Genomic DNA, 15,759 nt, shown 5'->3' with positions numbered 1-15,759 from the left:
TTTTGGAGCCCAAGAAAATAAAGTCTGTCACTGTTTCTGTTTTTTACCCATCTATTTGCCATGAAGTGATGGGACTGGATGCCATTATCTTAACTTTCTGAATGTCGAGTCTTAAGCCAGCTTTTCACTCTCCTTTCACTTTCATCAAGAGGCTCTATATCCTCTTCATTTTCTGCCATAAGCGTGGTATCATCTGCATATCTGAGGTTATTGATATTTCTCCCGGCAATCTTGATTCCAGCTTGTGCTTCTTCCAGTCCAGAGTTTCTCATGATGTACTCTGCATAGAAGGTAAATAAGCAGGGTGACAATATACAGCCTTGACATACTCCTTTCCCAGTTTTGATCTAGTCCATTGTTCCATGTCTGGTTCTAACTGTCATTTCTTGACCTACATACAGGTTTCTCAGGAGGTAGGTAAGGTGGTCTGATATTCCTATCTTTTGAAGAATTTTCCACAGTTTATTGTGAGCCACATAGTCAAAGGCTTTGGAATAGTCAATAAAGCAGAAATCGATGCTTTTCTGGAATTCTCTTGCTTTTTCTATGATCTAGTGGATATTGGCAATTTGATCTCTGGTTCCTCTGCCTTTTCTAAATCCATCTTGTACACCTGGAGGTTCCTGGTTCACTTGCTGTTGAAGCCTCGCTTGAAGGATTTTGAGCATTGCCTTATTAGCATGTGAAATGAGTGCGATTGTGTGGTAGTTTAAGCATTCTTTGGCATTACCCTTCTTTGATATCATAATGAAAACTGGCCATTTTCAGTCCTGTGGCCACTGCTGAGTTTTCCAAATTTGCTGGCATATTGAGTGCAGCACTTTCACAGCATCATCTTTCAGGATCTGAAACAACTCAACTGGAATTCCATCACCTCCACTAGCTTTGTTCATAGTGATACTTCCTAAGGCCCTCTTGACTTCACACTCCAGGATGTCTGACTCTAGGTGAGTGACCACACCATCGTGGTTATCTGGGTCATTAAGACATTTCTGTACAGTTTTTCTAATTCTAGACTCCTAATTTATTCTTCTCCCTTTCCTGTTTGGTAACCATAAATTTGTTTTCTCTGTGAGTCTGTTTTGTATTAATAAATAAGTTCATTTGTTTCATTTTTTAGATTCCACATATAATATTATAAGTAATATTGGGCTTCCCTTGTGGCTAAGCTGGTAAAGAACCTGCCTGCAATGTGGGAGACCTGGGTTTGATGTCTGTGTTGGGAATATCGCTGGAGAAGAGAAAGGCTACCCCCTCCAGTATTCTGGCCTGGAGAATTCCATGGACTGTATAGTCCATGGGGTTCCAAAGAGTCTGACACAAGCAAGCGACTCTCACTTTCACTTCATAAATAGTATTATATGATATTTGTCTTTCTCTGACTTAATTCACTTAATATGACATTCTCTAGGGCCATTTATGCTGCTGCAAATGGCATCATTTCATTCTCTTTTAGGGCTAATATTCCATTGTATAAATACACCACAGGACCTCCATTTGCACCCACAGTCAGTCCAGATCAGCAGAAAGGACTCTGGGACCAGAGTTCAAATCCTGTCTTTATCCACTCCTCAGTCGATGGACTTTTAGGTCACTTCCATGTCTTGGCCATTGTAAACACTATGCCACTAAACACACTGGCCACTACGAACACTGCTGCTGCTGCTGCTGCTAAGTCGCTTCAGTCGTGTCCGACTCTGTGCAACTCCACAGACGGAAGCCCACCAGGCTCTGCCATCCCTGGGACTCTCCAGGCAAGAGCACTGGAGTAGGTTGCCATTTCCTTCTCCAATGCGTGAAAGTGACACTGGGGTACGTGTATCTCTTTGAATCAGAGTTTTCTCTGGATATATGCCCAAGAGTAGGATTGCCAGGTCACATAGTAGTTCTATTGTTACTTCTTTAAGGAACCTCCGTACTGTTCTCCATGACTGCACTCATTTACCCCACTAACAGGGTAGTAGTGTTCCCTTTTCCCCACACCCCCTCCGGCATTTATTACTTGTATACTTTTTTATGGTGGTCATTCTGACTGGTGTGAAGTGATACCTCACTGCAGTTTTGATTTGCATTCTCTAGCAACTAGTGATGTTCAGCATCTTTTCCCGTGCCTATTGGCCATCTGGATGTCTTCTTTGGAGAAATGTCTGTTTAGGTCTTCCGTCCATTTTTTGATTGGGTTGTTTGTTTTTTGTTATTGAGTTGTATGAGCTGCTTGTATATTTTGGAGATTAATCCCTGTTGGTCGCATCATTTGCAAATATTTTCTCCCATTCTGCAGGTTGTCTTTGTTTTGTGTATGGTTTCCTTTGCTGCGCCAAAGCTTATTAGTTTGGTTAAGTCTCATTTGTTCATTTTTGCTTTTATTTCTATTGCCTTGGGAGACTGACCAAAGAAATCACTGGCACAATTTATTTCAGGGAACGTTTCATGGGGCCTTGTTAGGAATTTTCATTTTCAGTTGTCACAACAGCTGAGCTGAGGGGTTTCCTGCAGTGGGACAGCATCATGCGTGTCCCACGCCCCACACGACTGTGAAATGTCAAATGGAAGATGCATACCTTTCATAATTATCTCATCCTAGGAGCTAATGCTCTTTCACATCAATATTTGTTGAACTGCTATAGTATGAAACTGAGTTTTCTCAGATAACTGCTGAGTAGCGACTGTGCTTTGTTTGGTTGGGATTTTACGCAGTATTTTTCCTCATTTGAGAAAAATCGCATCTCACAGTGGGCACCTCACTTGAAGCATTTGCGGTGCAGATACCGCACCTTATGTTAGTAGACTTTGCGCTCAGTATGGTTTCACACGCAGGCACGAGCATCTAACTAGGTCATCGAGTTTTCTGACATGCTAGTGCTCAACAAAATATGTGTATCAAAACATGCATTGTTATATCACAAATCACTTTTCTGAGAGCTCTCTTTTATGTTACATTCAGAGCGTTACGTTGATTTTTAAATGGCACAGGTATGTTGCCTTATTTTTGAATTTTATTTTAGGATAACAAAGGGGTCTTTAAAGATACTTCTTACCAATGGGGCCTTGCGTCTGAGGGGACTGAGGACCACTGGTCCAGACAGAGGGCTGCTCCTCCGCCGGATTCAAGGGTGTAGGTGTGAGCAGTGATTCCCGGGGTGCTGGAGCTGAGACAGGCAGCCCACACTGCGGGCCTTCTGGGAAGCTCCCGCTGCCGGCCTGAGGTTGGGTCAGCCCTCGGATCACAGGGTGGACAGGAAAGACAAGCACTGTCCCCGGGAGACAAATCTGAAAACTGGTTTCAGGGCAGAGGGGTGTGACAAGCAACCCACCCATGTTCTGCGAGGTCAGAGATTTGGAGAAGGGATGGACAAGGAGATGCCGTCACGAGACCAGGACGGGGCGCTGGAAAATCAACAGCTCTGGGCAATGTTCGTGTAGGGCGTGTGTTTGGGTGAACACGCGTCCACTTTTCCATGGGTGAACACACAGGCAGGAGAGTTGCCAAGCCATCGGATGTGGCTGCATTCGGCTTTAGGAGACGATGCGGTGAGTTTTCCAGTTGAGGCCATTTTCTCTCCCACCAGCCAATGAGAGAATTCTGGTTGTACCACACCCTTGCTGACAAATGTTACGTTCTGGCCTTCTCAGTTTAGCCAGTCTGGCAGGCATGTAGCCGTGTTGACCCAGTGTTCAGCAGTAGCAGGATGGATAAGAGGGTTGTGGTCGTGTCCCACAGGGGGACTCTGTTCAGCAGTGTGACGATGACAAGCAGCGATCAGGATACCCCTCACAGATGCGATGTCGGGCCAAAGCAGCACACGAGAGCTGACGTTCATTCGAGGCTCAAATACAGCCACAAGGACTCCCCCAGGCTGGGAGCCAGGGCGGTGGGCAGGGAGCAGGGTAGAGACTGTGCAGGAGCTGAAGGGGCTCCTGGAGGCTGGGGAGTTCGGGATCTCCACCCGGGTGGTGCAGGAATCCCCGGGGATCTGTGTCCTTTCTGCCAGGACCACCTCAGCACTGAACGTGTGCTAACGTTGCACGCCTGACCGTGAAGCTGCAAGGATCCAGGGCCCCCTCGTCATCTCACTCCTGTGTCTGAAGACTTTAGCCTGTAGCTCTCCTGTGAGCTCTGGTGACCTGAATGTCTGTGTAGAGTCTGGAGTCAAACAGATGCTTGACATCTTGGCCCCGGGGCACTGCCTCCCCCACGAAAATGTTCCTTGCAGGCACGTGTCAAGGGTGTGAGCAGAGCCTGCCTTCTCCCCAGCTGAGAGAAGGGGCCCCTGGCGGGTCTGTTTGAACCGTCTGTTCTCTGTCCCATCTACAAAGTGACCGTCAGCGTCTGGAGAAGGAGCCTGGCCTCCTGGTGGCCCCAGCGGCTGCAGTGCCCGCTCACCTACCTGGCGAGGTGGGGAGGGCCCTGACAGGGATAGGCAGGGGTGGCGCTCCTGCCCAGTGGTCAGCAAGTGAGAGCAGCCCCCCTCCCTGGGCACAGTGGGCACCCAGAGGCCCTGACGCAGGCCCCACACTAACGAGCCGGGGGGTTTCCTCCTAGCAGCCCTGCCTGGCCTGGATCAGAAGAGGCGCGGCGGCCCCCGAGCATGCTGCCTGCTGACGCCCCCGCCGCCCCCGCTGTTCCCGCCACCCTTCTTCCGAGGGGGCCGGGGCCCGGTGAGTACCGCTGACTGTCGGGTCCCGGGGCGCCCCCTCCGCCGGGCGGGGGCTCCTCCTGGGGCCGTCCTCAGGGGCCGGCTCTCTGCACGCCCCCCACCTCAAGCAGGAGCGGGGCTGGGTCGTTCAGCTGGCCAGCAGGCAGACAGCAAGGGTCCTGTATCCTCAGAGACACTGAGGTGAACTGCTAACTTTCTGGGCTCCTGTCTGCGGCTCAGACGTGGAGTTTCCCCCTCTTGTTCTGTCTTCTCCCTGAGCGTGTGAAATTTCCTTCTTTCACCCTTATCCACAAGGAACAGTCCTGAGAGGGGGAACGGATCTGGGGAAAGGGAGGGGAAGGCAGGGAAAGAGCAGGATGGGGGAAGCTGAGCTGGAAGGCATTCCAGGGGCTCATCATGCTCGGATCTTTCCAGGACCTCTTAGACCCATGCTGTCCAATACACTAGCCTCTGGCCCCATGTGGCCAGTTCCAACTGAGATGTGCTGAGTATAAAACACACACTGAATGCCTTTTATAATGACTCAAAATATCTCAGTTTTTTTTTTTTTTTTACATTGAGATAATATTGGGGATATACTGGGTAAGATAAAATCCTCATCAAAATTAATTTCACTGATTCCCTTTCACCCTCTTTATGTGGTTACCAGAACATTTAAGACGACACACTAGTGACTCATTTTACTTCTGCCGCATGGTGGTCTCCTGGATGCTGGGTAAAGGCCCCCGAGTGAGTTCCTAACTCCATCCAGAGTGGTTGCTTTGTCTCTGTAATCCACTGAAGCCAGGCTTGTCTCAGAGCAGATGAGAGGAAGGAGACTGGGAGTCAGAGGTCACCTTCGTGAGACGCCCACTGGGGAGTCAGGGAATGGCTGGCCTCGGGGCAGGGCTGTGGAACAGGTCTGTGTCCAGGGCTGACCCTTCTTCTGCACCCCTGGTCAGACCTAAAACCTGTATCACCTTGTCTTGAAGCTTCTCTCCCCAGACATGAAGAATCTCATCCTGGAACTGGAGACGGCGCAGTCCCCATGTGCGCAGGGATCGCTCAGCTCATCTGGGCCTCCGGGCCCCCAGGTCAGTCCCCTCCGGGGCCCTTCACCTGAAGTCCAGGCCCCCAGGTCAGTGCACCCCGGGCCCTCTGCCTGAGGTCCGGGCCCCCAGGTCAGTGCACCCTGGGCCCTTCCCCTGAGGTCCGGGACCCCAGGCCAGTGTACCCCGGGCCCTTCCCCAGAGGTCTAGGCCCCCAGGTCAGTGCACCAGGCCCTTCCCCTGAGGTCTGGGCCCCCAGGCCAGTGTACCCCGGGCCCTTCCCCAGAGGTCTGGGCCCCCAGGTCAGTGCACCCCCAGCCCCTTCCCCTGAGGTCCGGGACCCCAGGCCAGTGTACCCCGGGCCCTTCCCCAGAGGTCTAGGCCCCCAGGTCAGTGCACCAGGCCCTTCCCCTGAGGTCTGGGCCCCCAGGCCAGTGCACCCCCAGCCCCTTCCCCTGAGGTCCTCTGCTCAGGGCAGGGACCCTCCCCCGCCCACTAGCCCTGGTGAAGAGTTGCCTCTCTTCAGGTACCCTGGGGTTGTTTTCCTGCCCTGGAGGAACCACATGGTTCTTCTCTGGCCAATTCTGCTTCCCAGCCTCAGTGTGCCCATCTGCACAATGGGGATATAACTTCCCTTGCAGTACCAGATGTGGGAGGTGACCAGGCGAGCTACTGCCTAGATGGGGGTGGTTATTGTTATAGTTGTCAGAAGAAAAAGTGCGCTCAGAAGTGCAACTGTTAACCCCACCCAGAGGGGCCTGCATGCAGGGCAGGAAAATGGGGCAACAGGGAACGTGATTCTCTGAACTCACTGTAGCCCTAGACATGGGCCCCAACCAGCCCACCCCTCCCCACCAGAGCTCAGGTCAGAGTAAGGAGCAGGCCAAACGCTGGCGGAAGGGTTTTCTAGGCAGACAAAGGGTCCCTCCAGAGACTGTCTCACAGACTCGTGGGCCCTCTGGCTGGCCTGGCGGAGGGGGTCCGTCGAGGAGGACGTGGGGTCTGGGCCTACCGTGGGGATGGGAGAGAGGAATTCTGTCACCTCTCTGTGGCTTCCCGTCACAGGAAGACCAAGACACACTCCTCACCCTGGGAGCAAAGCCCCGCGTGGGGACCCATATCTCCTGCAAAGTGTCTCCCACGAGGTCACAGCCCGCTCAGGGCAGCCGCGGTGTGTGTCCTGGGTCCTCATCCACCCGAAGTCTGTGGTGGCCTTTGGGCCTTGCCTGTGGCTCCAGCTGTTTGGAACGCCCTTCCCTCTGACTGTCCCCGTGGCCCGCTCCTCTGTCCCTCAGAACCCAGGCGACCCCTCCTCAGACATGCCCCTCCGCCCTCCATCGCAGAAGCCGCCCCATCGCTCTCCACCCAGGGGCCAGGTTTCCTTCTCTGCTGAGTTTTCTCAGGTTGTTACAGTTTTATTCTTGTTCCTAGACTCTTGGGTCTCCCTGCCTCCATAAAATACAAGCTCTGTGCCTGAGGTTGGCAAGCTATGGCCAGGGGTGTAGTCCGGCATGTTTTGTAATTAAAGTCTATTGTTCTCCGGCGACTTCTTGTGCTGAGGGGCAGAGTTGAGTTGTGACAGAATTGCTGCATCAGAGGCAAAGCCCAAGTATTCCCTGTCTGGCTCCTTGCAGACCAGCTCTTGCGAGCAGGGGCATTGCCCACCTTGCTTTGTGCCCACCCACGCCAGTACCTGGGGTGTAGTCCTGGCCCATGTTCCTGGGGAAGTTTAAAAGGTCCCCAAGAGCTTGTAATGTGCAGAGAGGCTTGGAATCCCTTGGCTGGGAAGTAGAAAGTGAAAGAAAGCTCAGTCGTGTCCGACTCTTTGCCACCCCATGGACTGTAACCTACAGGCTCCTCCATCCATAGGATTCTCCAGGCAAGAATACTGAAGTGGGTTGCCATTTCCTTCTCCAGAGCATCTTCCCAACCCAGGGACTGAACCCGGGTCTCCCACCTTACACGCAAACGCTTTAACCTCTGAGCCACCAGGGCTTCCCCGTAAATGTTTATTAAATGCACTGGAGAAAGCAGGACTTGGGACCCACAGCTGGCCAGAACTGCCACAGAGGCTCTGGGAAGCCTGCAGATATGCATGGTGGGTGCCCAAGGCTCAGCTCCCAGGGGGATTTCCATCTTCTCAGCTCCTGTGGTCTGCACCTGCAGAGAACCCAGGGGACGGGAAGGGGGTCCCGGCTGCCCTGAGGCCGCGGTCTCCGGCCCCACAGGAGCCTCTCTGACCTGGTGCAAGCCCACATGGGTCCCTGGGAGGCTGTGTGGCTGGCTCCAGGGATCCCACAGCCACCTCTGCGCTCCAGGAATACGGCGACCCTGTACCCTCGCAGAGGGGGAGCCTCGGACCCACAGCTGCCAGCACCTGGGAACTTGCTGGAAGCACAGAATCTCAGCCTCCCTCCCCCCACGCCACCCCCTCTCATCAGAACCTGCATCTTAACAAGACTCCCCAGGGGGAATCACCCTCATGTCAAAGTTTGGGAAGCCCTGAGCTAGGGACAGCATCATGGCCTGATAAACAGTTCCAGCCCATTTGAAGAAAACAGAAAAATTACTGAGGCTTGGAAAAGAAGAAAGAATGGAAGCGAAACTCTCCCTTACCCCCGCCAAACAGAAGAATAAACCAAAAGCGGTGGTTCCCCAACTTTTCTGCCCATTAGAATCCCCTGGGATGCCTGTGTCCCTGGGGAATTTTAAAAGGTCCCCCAGGGGTTTCTGATGTGCAGAGAGGATTGGAATCCCTTGGCTGGGGTGGGTCATTTGAACAAACTTCACAGAAATCCTATTTCAGACACGGTTCACATAAGGCGTGCTCACCTGCAGATCTTGCGGATGAAGAGGTGGCCTGGGGGTTTTGGTGGATTTCCTCTCTGCTGTCCTGGGGAGTTTGGCAGACAGCTGGCCAACTGAGGGTTTCACAGGCACGTGCACCAAGAGGAAGCTACATCCTGCCGTGTGTGTGCCAAGCTTCAGAGCGACAGGCGCGGGCATCCCCGAGCTGGACTCAGCCCCACCCCCTGGGCGGGCAGTGGGACAAAAATGCACTCTTCACCTGCCCACACTCTAAGCATCTTAAAACAGAAGGCTTTTGCTCTTCCTGGTGCCCAGAGATCCACCACAGGAATTTCTGTGTTAGCTGCTCCTGCGAGCAAAGCCTAATTCTGTCTGGTCGGGGTCCCAGGGAAACTTGGTAAGAGCAGTGGAAAAGTGAGAGGTGGTGAATCATCTTGTGTTCAGCAAATAGCCCTTCGTAAGTCTCTTGAGTTGCCTTCGCCAAGTGCTCAGGATGTTTGGGCCATCCGAGAATTCCAGAGAGAAAGGGAAAATCACAGAAAGCAGGTATGTGAGCACCACAGTAAGAGTGATGCTGAAAATAGCCCAGAGAAAGCAAGAAGAGGGGTCCCAGGGAGAGGGATGGGCCTGGCCTGGATGGGGCGTAGGATCCTTCTCGCCGTGCCGGGACCCCTGAGTCTGCAGCGAGAACTGCCTACTGAGAAGCCAAGGCACCCAGGGCCCCCCGCACCCGTCTTGCCTCTGGCTGATGCGGGCTTTGTTCTTTTCTTTTCTTGATCATGTAGGGCCCACCCGGGCTTCCTGGCAAGACTGGACCAAAGGGAGAGAAGGTATGAAGCACTTCTGTCTTCACCCCCACCTCCCCTGGGTAATGCCGGCCTGGTTTCTGAGGATTTTCTGGTTGAGATTTCGAAGCATGCGCTAATCCTGCCTTAGAGGGTGACAATGGGCTCCATGGTGACTGTGGGCGTGGGACCCCATCCGTCCGTCTCAGTGGGGCCCGGAGACGTGGCGGGGACGCTGTGAGCCTCCAGGGCACCTAGCCTCGTGGGCATGCCAGCTCATTAGACCTTGCCAAGCCCTCAGGTTCCAGAACTTTTCCTCCAAAGCAGTCTCTGCTTACCTGTCTTCTCCATCCACAGGGGGAGCTTGGTCGACCAGGAAGGAAGGTATGGTCCACGTTACCCTGTCAGAATTACATGGCAGCTGTGCCCTCGGGGATGGGGACCAGCCGCACACCCCCGCAGCCCCGATCCCCAGGAGTCATCCTGATGACGGAAGCAACCGCTTCACTCTGCCCGCTTCTTAGTCAGGGTCTGCAGCCTGCTCCTGGTGGCATTCGGACTTTGGAAGCTGCCAAGCCTGGCCAGGTTTCCCCTCAGCCTCATCCTGCCATCCATCAGAGAAACCCTCCAAGGCCCCAGCCCGTGGCACCAAATGACTCTCACTGTCAATTTGATTAAACTGGAATTAAGTGTCAGACAAGAACGAACGGTTTTGCCTAAGGGCCCAGCTGAAATAAACGGGAGTTACCTAAGGTCGCAGGGACTCTGAATAAACCAAACACATGTTATTAAGACTGTTATTAGCATCAGGAAGGAGTCAACCAACCATTACCTACTGCAGTCAGTGGATGCTGGCACTGAAATTGTCGGTCTTGGGGATGCAGAAGAGGGTTTAAGACCAAGAAAAGATGCCCATGGTTCTAAGTATAAATTACTATTTTATTAGTTATTTTATCCAAATACTTTTACTATCAATAAAAGCCTCAAACAGACCTTTGTATGACAAAGTCCCAGCCCTTTAGGACACAGCTGACAACTCTGGCCAAGGCCTAGTGGTTGCCTGAAGTGCCAGGCTTGGGAGGATTCTGCCATCCTCTCTGCGCTCAGAACAAGGCCTGTGATTGCTTAGTGATGTCTGCGTGGGTGAAGCAGGCAGGAGCGGAAGCTAGTGTGCCCGCCGGCACTGTGATCTCCAGGTCAGGGATGGGCCTTCCATATCCCCAGCTAGGCTAACCAAAATTAGCCAGTGGGTGCAGAGGTCAATGCAGACCCCACCTCACTGCCCCCACACTGCCTTGCAGGGCTCACTCTTCCACAGCCGCTTGGCCTCTGTTGGGTTTCCTAGACACAGAGATCGAGGTGGTCCATGCTATGTGCAAGTGAATTAATGATTAAAGCAGCTCTCCCCAGAGGAGCCCAGGGGAGGGGAGACCCAGCTGGGGCAGGGGAGGAAACCCAACGCGGGGAGGGGGGTGGTACCAGGTGACATCCAGCTTCAGCCTGAGCTGTGGAGGAGCTCTGGAGTGGGAATGGCAACAGAGAATTTGTCCTGCCTCACCTTGATGTAAGGGGGCTGGGCTGTTGGCTTCAGCAAGGGTGGTGCATCAGTTGGTGGGCAGCTCCCAGCAAACCCACATGTGCAGGTTGCAGGAAGGAGTGAGTTGTTATGGCAAGGAAGGCATCCTCTGGGAGGTGGGCACGCTGAGCAGGGGAAAGACCTCAAGGGAAAGGGCCCAGCCTCTGTCGCTACTCCCCTAAACCTCATCCTCCCCTTCTACGTTGCCTCCTTGGAATGCAGGGGATGTGTGGGTGGGTGATAGTGGTCAAAGGACTGAGACGTTTAGAGCTCCTTCCCACCACCTTCCATTTCTTAAATAGAACAATCTCGTCGACGTCATGTGATACTGAGGGCTTGAACTCCCATCCGAGAGGCCCAGCTTTCCAGGCCATGAGTCTTTGGAGGTTGGGATGAGCATCCTGGGGCCATACTTGGGCCCATACTCCCTACCAGGCCACAGAGACAAATCTGTTTTCAGAGGGAGGGGAACAAGTCCAATAGTCCTAACTTTGATTCTCTGTCTTTGAAGGGCAGACCCGGCCCCCCAGGAGTTCCTGGCATGCCTGGGCCTGTTGGCTGGCCTGGCCCTGAAGGCCCCAGGGTAAGTGTGGCGGCTCTCAGGGCATCAAAACTCGAGGGGAGGAGGTGGCAGCTCCCCTGTCTTCTGGCACAGTCAGCGAAACTCAACCTCCTCAAGACAGGGAGAAAGGAGAGAGCCCAAGGACCGCCCAGAGGGCCCCAAAACTTCCTCCCTTCCACAAGACCACAGTCAGTCCCACAGCTGCTCCTGCAGGAGGAGAAACAAGGGCCTGCTGCCTCCTTCCTGGAGCCCTGCCCTGCTCCGTCCTGAGAGTTAGTTCACAATTCTTTGGCTCCCTGAGATGACCCCAAAGAAGCTCATGTCTGGAAGGCTGTTGGCCCGTCATACTTATTGGGCAGGGGCTGGAGGGTGAGGGCAAGGGAGTTGGAGCCTGGAACCACGGAAATCCTGCATTCCCAGGTGGATCGCTAAATGCTGGGGAAATCCCCTTCCTCAGACAGGTGAGGAGCAGCTGACATACCCACACACATGTCTTTCTACACATTTTGGTTGTAGACTATTGTGTTCAGAGGCCATGACTTAGAACTGACCTGCAGAAGTCAGGGGTGGGCAGGGAAATGTCACCATCTGCTCTGACGCGTTGGCTGCATTTATTATGAGACTAGAAAATTGTTCCCAATCATCTTAGGAAAAGTTCCAAGGATATTTTCTTAAAAATCCACTGTATAGAAGGCTGAACCATCCAATATGGCAGCCACTAGCCACATGTGACTATTGAGCCCTCGAAATGTGTCAAGTGCAACTGAGGAAATGAAATTTTAATTAATTTAAGTTTGAGTTTTAAAATCTTTACTCAATTCAGTTATTTGAAAACATTTAAGTATTTTTGAGCAACTTGAGTTGAAATCTGCTTTTTTAACTATAAATTTTATGAAATCTAATACAGATCAAGTAATGTAGATGAAAATTTAACACCTGAATTGAGGTATGATTTAAATGTTAAATACACAACAGATTTCAAATATTTATTGTGAAAAATCAAATATAAAACTCTCATGGATAGTTTTTACATTGATGATGTGTTTAAAATAATTGGATTATTAAATAGTGATTAATAATTAGATTAATTAGAGTAAATTTAGTGTTTAACTTTAAAGTTAATCTCATCCGTTTAGTTCTACTTTTAAGGTGACTTCTAAAAAATTTTAAATTAAGTATGTGGCTCACCTTATATTTCTATTGTTTAGTGCTGGTTAAAGTTTTTTAGCATGGCAGGTACTAAAAGTTCCAACTGTAAACCATTCTGAAGGGTAACAGATCCCGTCCATGGATCCCATCCCCCGCTTCCACTCAGAGGTTAACGGTCACTCCGCTTGGCCGCAAACCTAGGGTAAGAGTATACGGAAACATCTGAAAGGCCCTCCCTATACAGACAGCAGAGCAGATGTAGCTTTTTGGGGCACATTTACCTTGTCCTTTGAGTACCCAAGTGCCTGCGTGCTCTCTTCCCCGCCCTTTCCCAACCCTCTCTGGGAGAAGATCAAATGTCAGTTCATTTATAACACATGAGTGAGCATTTGGTTTGGAGAGCTGCTCTACCTTGGACAATTTCCTTCTACATTTCATGACAAATACCAGAATGAAGCCTGGAGTCTGTAGCCTTGGACCCCTGGGAGTGAACAAGGGAGCATTTGGGGTCCTCAGATTCACAGGCCAGCCTCGATATCCCCAGCTCCATCCTGATCTTGCCTATGGCTCTCCTGGTTCAGTTTCTCTAGGAAATGTCACTGGAGGTCTTTTTTTCCCCCTCTTCTTGTGATTCCCACAGGGTGAAAAAGGTGACCTGGGTCTGATGGGCTTGCCAGGGTCAAGAGGACCAATGGGCTCCAAGGTCAGTGTGTTGGTCCAGATAGATGGTTCCAGGTCTTCTGATTAAGGCTCTGGAGCAGCTGGTGTCTATAGAGTGGGGACTGGGTGACTGCCGTCCTGGGCTGGGGATTATCACAGATGTAGGAGAGGCTGGTGTCAGGCTGTGCTTATCTTTACTAGCCCTGGCGGGGGTGAGGGGGGAGTGCTCTGGGACACGGGGCAGAGGGAGGCCATTCCTGCTGTTCTCTTGGACAATGAGGTCAAGCCTCTGGGCAACAAAGCAGATGGAAGCCTTTCGTTTGGGCCTTTGGGGATGGGGGTTAAGGAAAGCAATGCTCTTTTTAGGCCTGGGATAAACACAACCCTCAGGGTCATCTTTATACTCACTGCTGCAACCCTCCCCTGACCCTCGCCCTAGAACGTGCAGCCCAGTGTGGAGACATATCCCACCACCCCATCCAGGGGTTCCTTCCACTCTTACACCAGACCTGGAGGTCCTACAGGGCTGACTGTCAATGTGCCTTTTGCTTTCTTTTAGGGCTACCCTGGATCCAGAGGGGAAAAGGTTCGTGCTTGTCTCTATGGCTCCTCGGAGCCGAGTCTGGGGTCTGTGATGTGCAGAGCAGGGGCCCAGGGGTCTCTTTAGTCAGTGGCTGCAGCTGCCACCTCTCGATGTTACCCTGTCCTTTGTCAGTGGGCCATGAGACAGAAGTGAGGGCCCCCGAGCCAGGACGGGTGGGTTAGGGAGGTGCTCCCAGTGGAGGTGGAAGCTCGCCACGTGGAGCAGGTAGGGGCTGGAGGTTGTGCCAGCTGCAGCATGAACACACCTGGCAGGGGGAGCTGGGCGAAGATGGTAGATGCGTGACTTAGGCCATGCTTCTACGACACAGCCTCACTGTCTGTCAAACATGGAGTGAAAAATCCAGCCACACCCTGAGGACAAATTTCCTAGAAGATAGGAGAAAATCTAGGACCCAGAATTTTCTGTGGCGTGTCTTTTATTAATGTGAGCAGTTTTGGGGGGTCCAAATAGGAGGTATCTCATAAAGAAAGCCTTTCCTGGGCATACCCAGTCTTCTAAGGGAAGTAAGGGCGCTGACCTACGGTGTTTTCAGTTAAAAATGCTCATTTTTTCCCTAGGAGTCAACTCACTGACTCTCTCCTATGGTTTCCTCTTAGGGATCCAGAGGTGAAAGGGGTGACTTGGGTCCCAAAGGAGAAAAGGTAATGGGCATTTCATAGAAATGATAAACTACCACAGAAGTGACATCCCCTACCAATCCCCATCTTGTGGGCTGACTGACTGACTGCCTGGCTGCTGACTGACCGAATGACTGACTGGCTGGCTGACTAGCTGGCTGCTGACTGACTGACTGGGTGCTTATTGACTGAATGATTGACTGACTGACTGGTTGGCTGACTGGCTGCTGACTGACTGACTGGGTGCTTATTGACTGAATGACTGACTGACTGGCTGCTGACTGACTGAATGACTGACTGGCTGGCTGACTGGCTGCTGACTGACTGAATGACTGACTGACTGGCTGACTCACTGGCTGCTGACTGACTGAATGACTGACCGGCTGGCTGACTGGCTGCTGACTGACTGAATGACTGACTGGCTGGCTGACTCACTGGCTGCTGACTGACAGAATGACTGACTGACTGGCTGCTTACTGACTGAATGATTGACTGACTGGCTGGCTGGCTGACTGGCTGCTGACTGACTGAATGACTGACTGGCTGGCTGACTCACTGGCTGCTGACTGACAGAATGACTGACTGACTGGCTGGCTGACTGACTGAATGACTGACTGGCTGGCTGGCTGACTGGCTGCTGACTGACTGAATGACTGACTGGCTGGCTGGCTGACTGGCTGCTGACTGACTGAATGACTGACTGGCTGGCTGACTGGCTGGGTGAATGAATGGCAGACTGGCTGAAAGAATGAAGGAATGGCAGACTGGATGACTGGCTAGCTGACTGGCTGAATGAATGAATTCTTGTCTGATTGATTGAATGGCTGGCTGACTGGCTGGCTGGCTGAATGACTGAGTGACTGGATGCCTGACTAGCTGGATGACTGACTGGTTGGCTGGCTGACTGCTGGGGCCTTATCTTGAAAATGGCTGACCGAGTTCTTCCTCGGCCTTTTCAAGCATCATTTCAGAAGCAGTCATTATGTTTGTTTTTCTCTTCACAGGGTTTCCCAGGATTTCCTGGAATGTTGGGGCAGAAAGTAAGTACTCAGAAGTAGTAAAACTAGCCTTCAGTAGCAAGTTAGATCCTCCAAGCACAGCAAAAAGAGGTCTGCCTTTCATCCATCAGGCCCAAGAAGTGGGTTTCTTTGTGGAAAGTTCCTGTTTGAAAGGGGAGCAAGTCGCCAAACGTATTGGTGAGACCTCCCTCTGACTCAGAGGAGGAAGGGACTCCCTACCTGAGAAGAGAGATGGCTTCTCTGTGTCTCCTGTCTGTCAGGGGGCTATCAGACGGTTCAAAAGCAGAAAGCTT

The 15,759-nt window shown here is 52.1% G+C and overlaps 1 protein-coding gene across 3 annotated transcripts in view; it reads left to right on the top strand.

Annotated features, from left to right (window-relative positions):
- The window catches only part of COLQ (collagen like tail subunit of asymmetric acetylcholinesterase), a 65,586-nt gene that overhangs the window by 28,236 nt on the left and 21,591 nt on the right, over positions 1-15,759 (top strand). For 2 of the 3 annotated variants that reach the window (XM_068973572.1, XM_068973575.1), the window contains exons 2-10: positions 4,547-4,659; positions 5,630-5,731; positions 9,280-9,324; positions 9,637-9,663; positions 11,367-11,438; positions 13,207-13,269; positions 13,786-13,812; positions 14,427-14,471; positions 15,452-15,487. In XM_068973572.1, the coding sequence (XP_068829673.1) occupies positions 4,547-4,659; positions 5,630-5,731; positions 9,280-9,324; positions 9,637-9,663; positions 11,367-11,438; positions 13,207-13,269; positions 13,786-13,812; positions 14,427-14,471; positions 15,452-15,487 (530 nt within the window). The remainder of the gene's footprint in view (positions 1-4,546; positions 4,660-5,629; positions 5,732-9,279; positions 9,325-9,636; positions 9,664-11,366; positions 11,439-13,206; positions 13,270-13,785; positions 13,813-14,426; positions 14,472-15,451; positions 15,488-15,759) is intronic. The other variant, XM_068973580.1, reaches the window with a different exon arrangement.

This window comes from Capricornis sumatraensis, chromosome 1, assembly GCF_032405125.1.
Source record: "Capricornis sumatraensis isolate serow.1 chromosome 1, serow.2, whole genome shotgun sequence".
Classification (NCBI taxonomy): Eukaryota; Metazoa; Chordata; class Mammalia; order Artiodactyla; family Bovidae; genus Capricornis; species Capricornis sumatraensis.
This window is presented reverse-complemented; position numbering and strand designations above follow the sequence as displayed.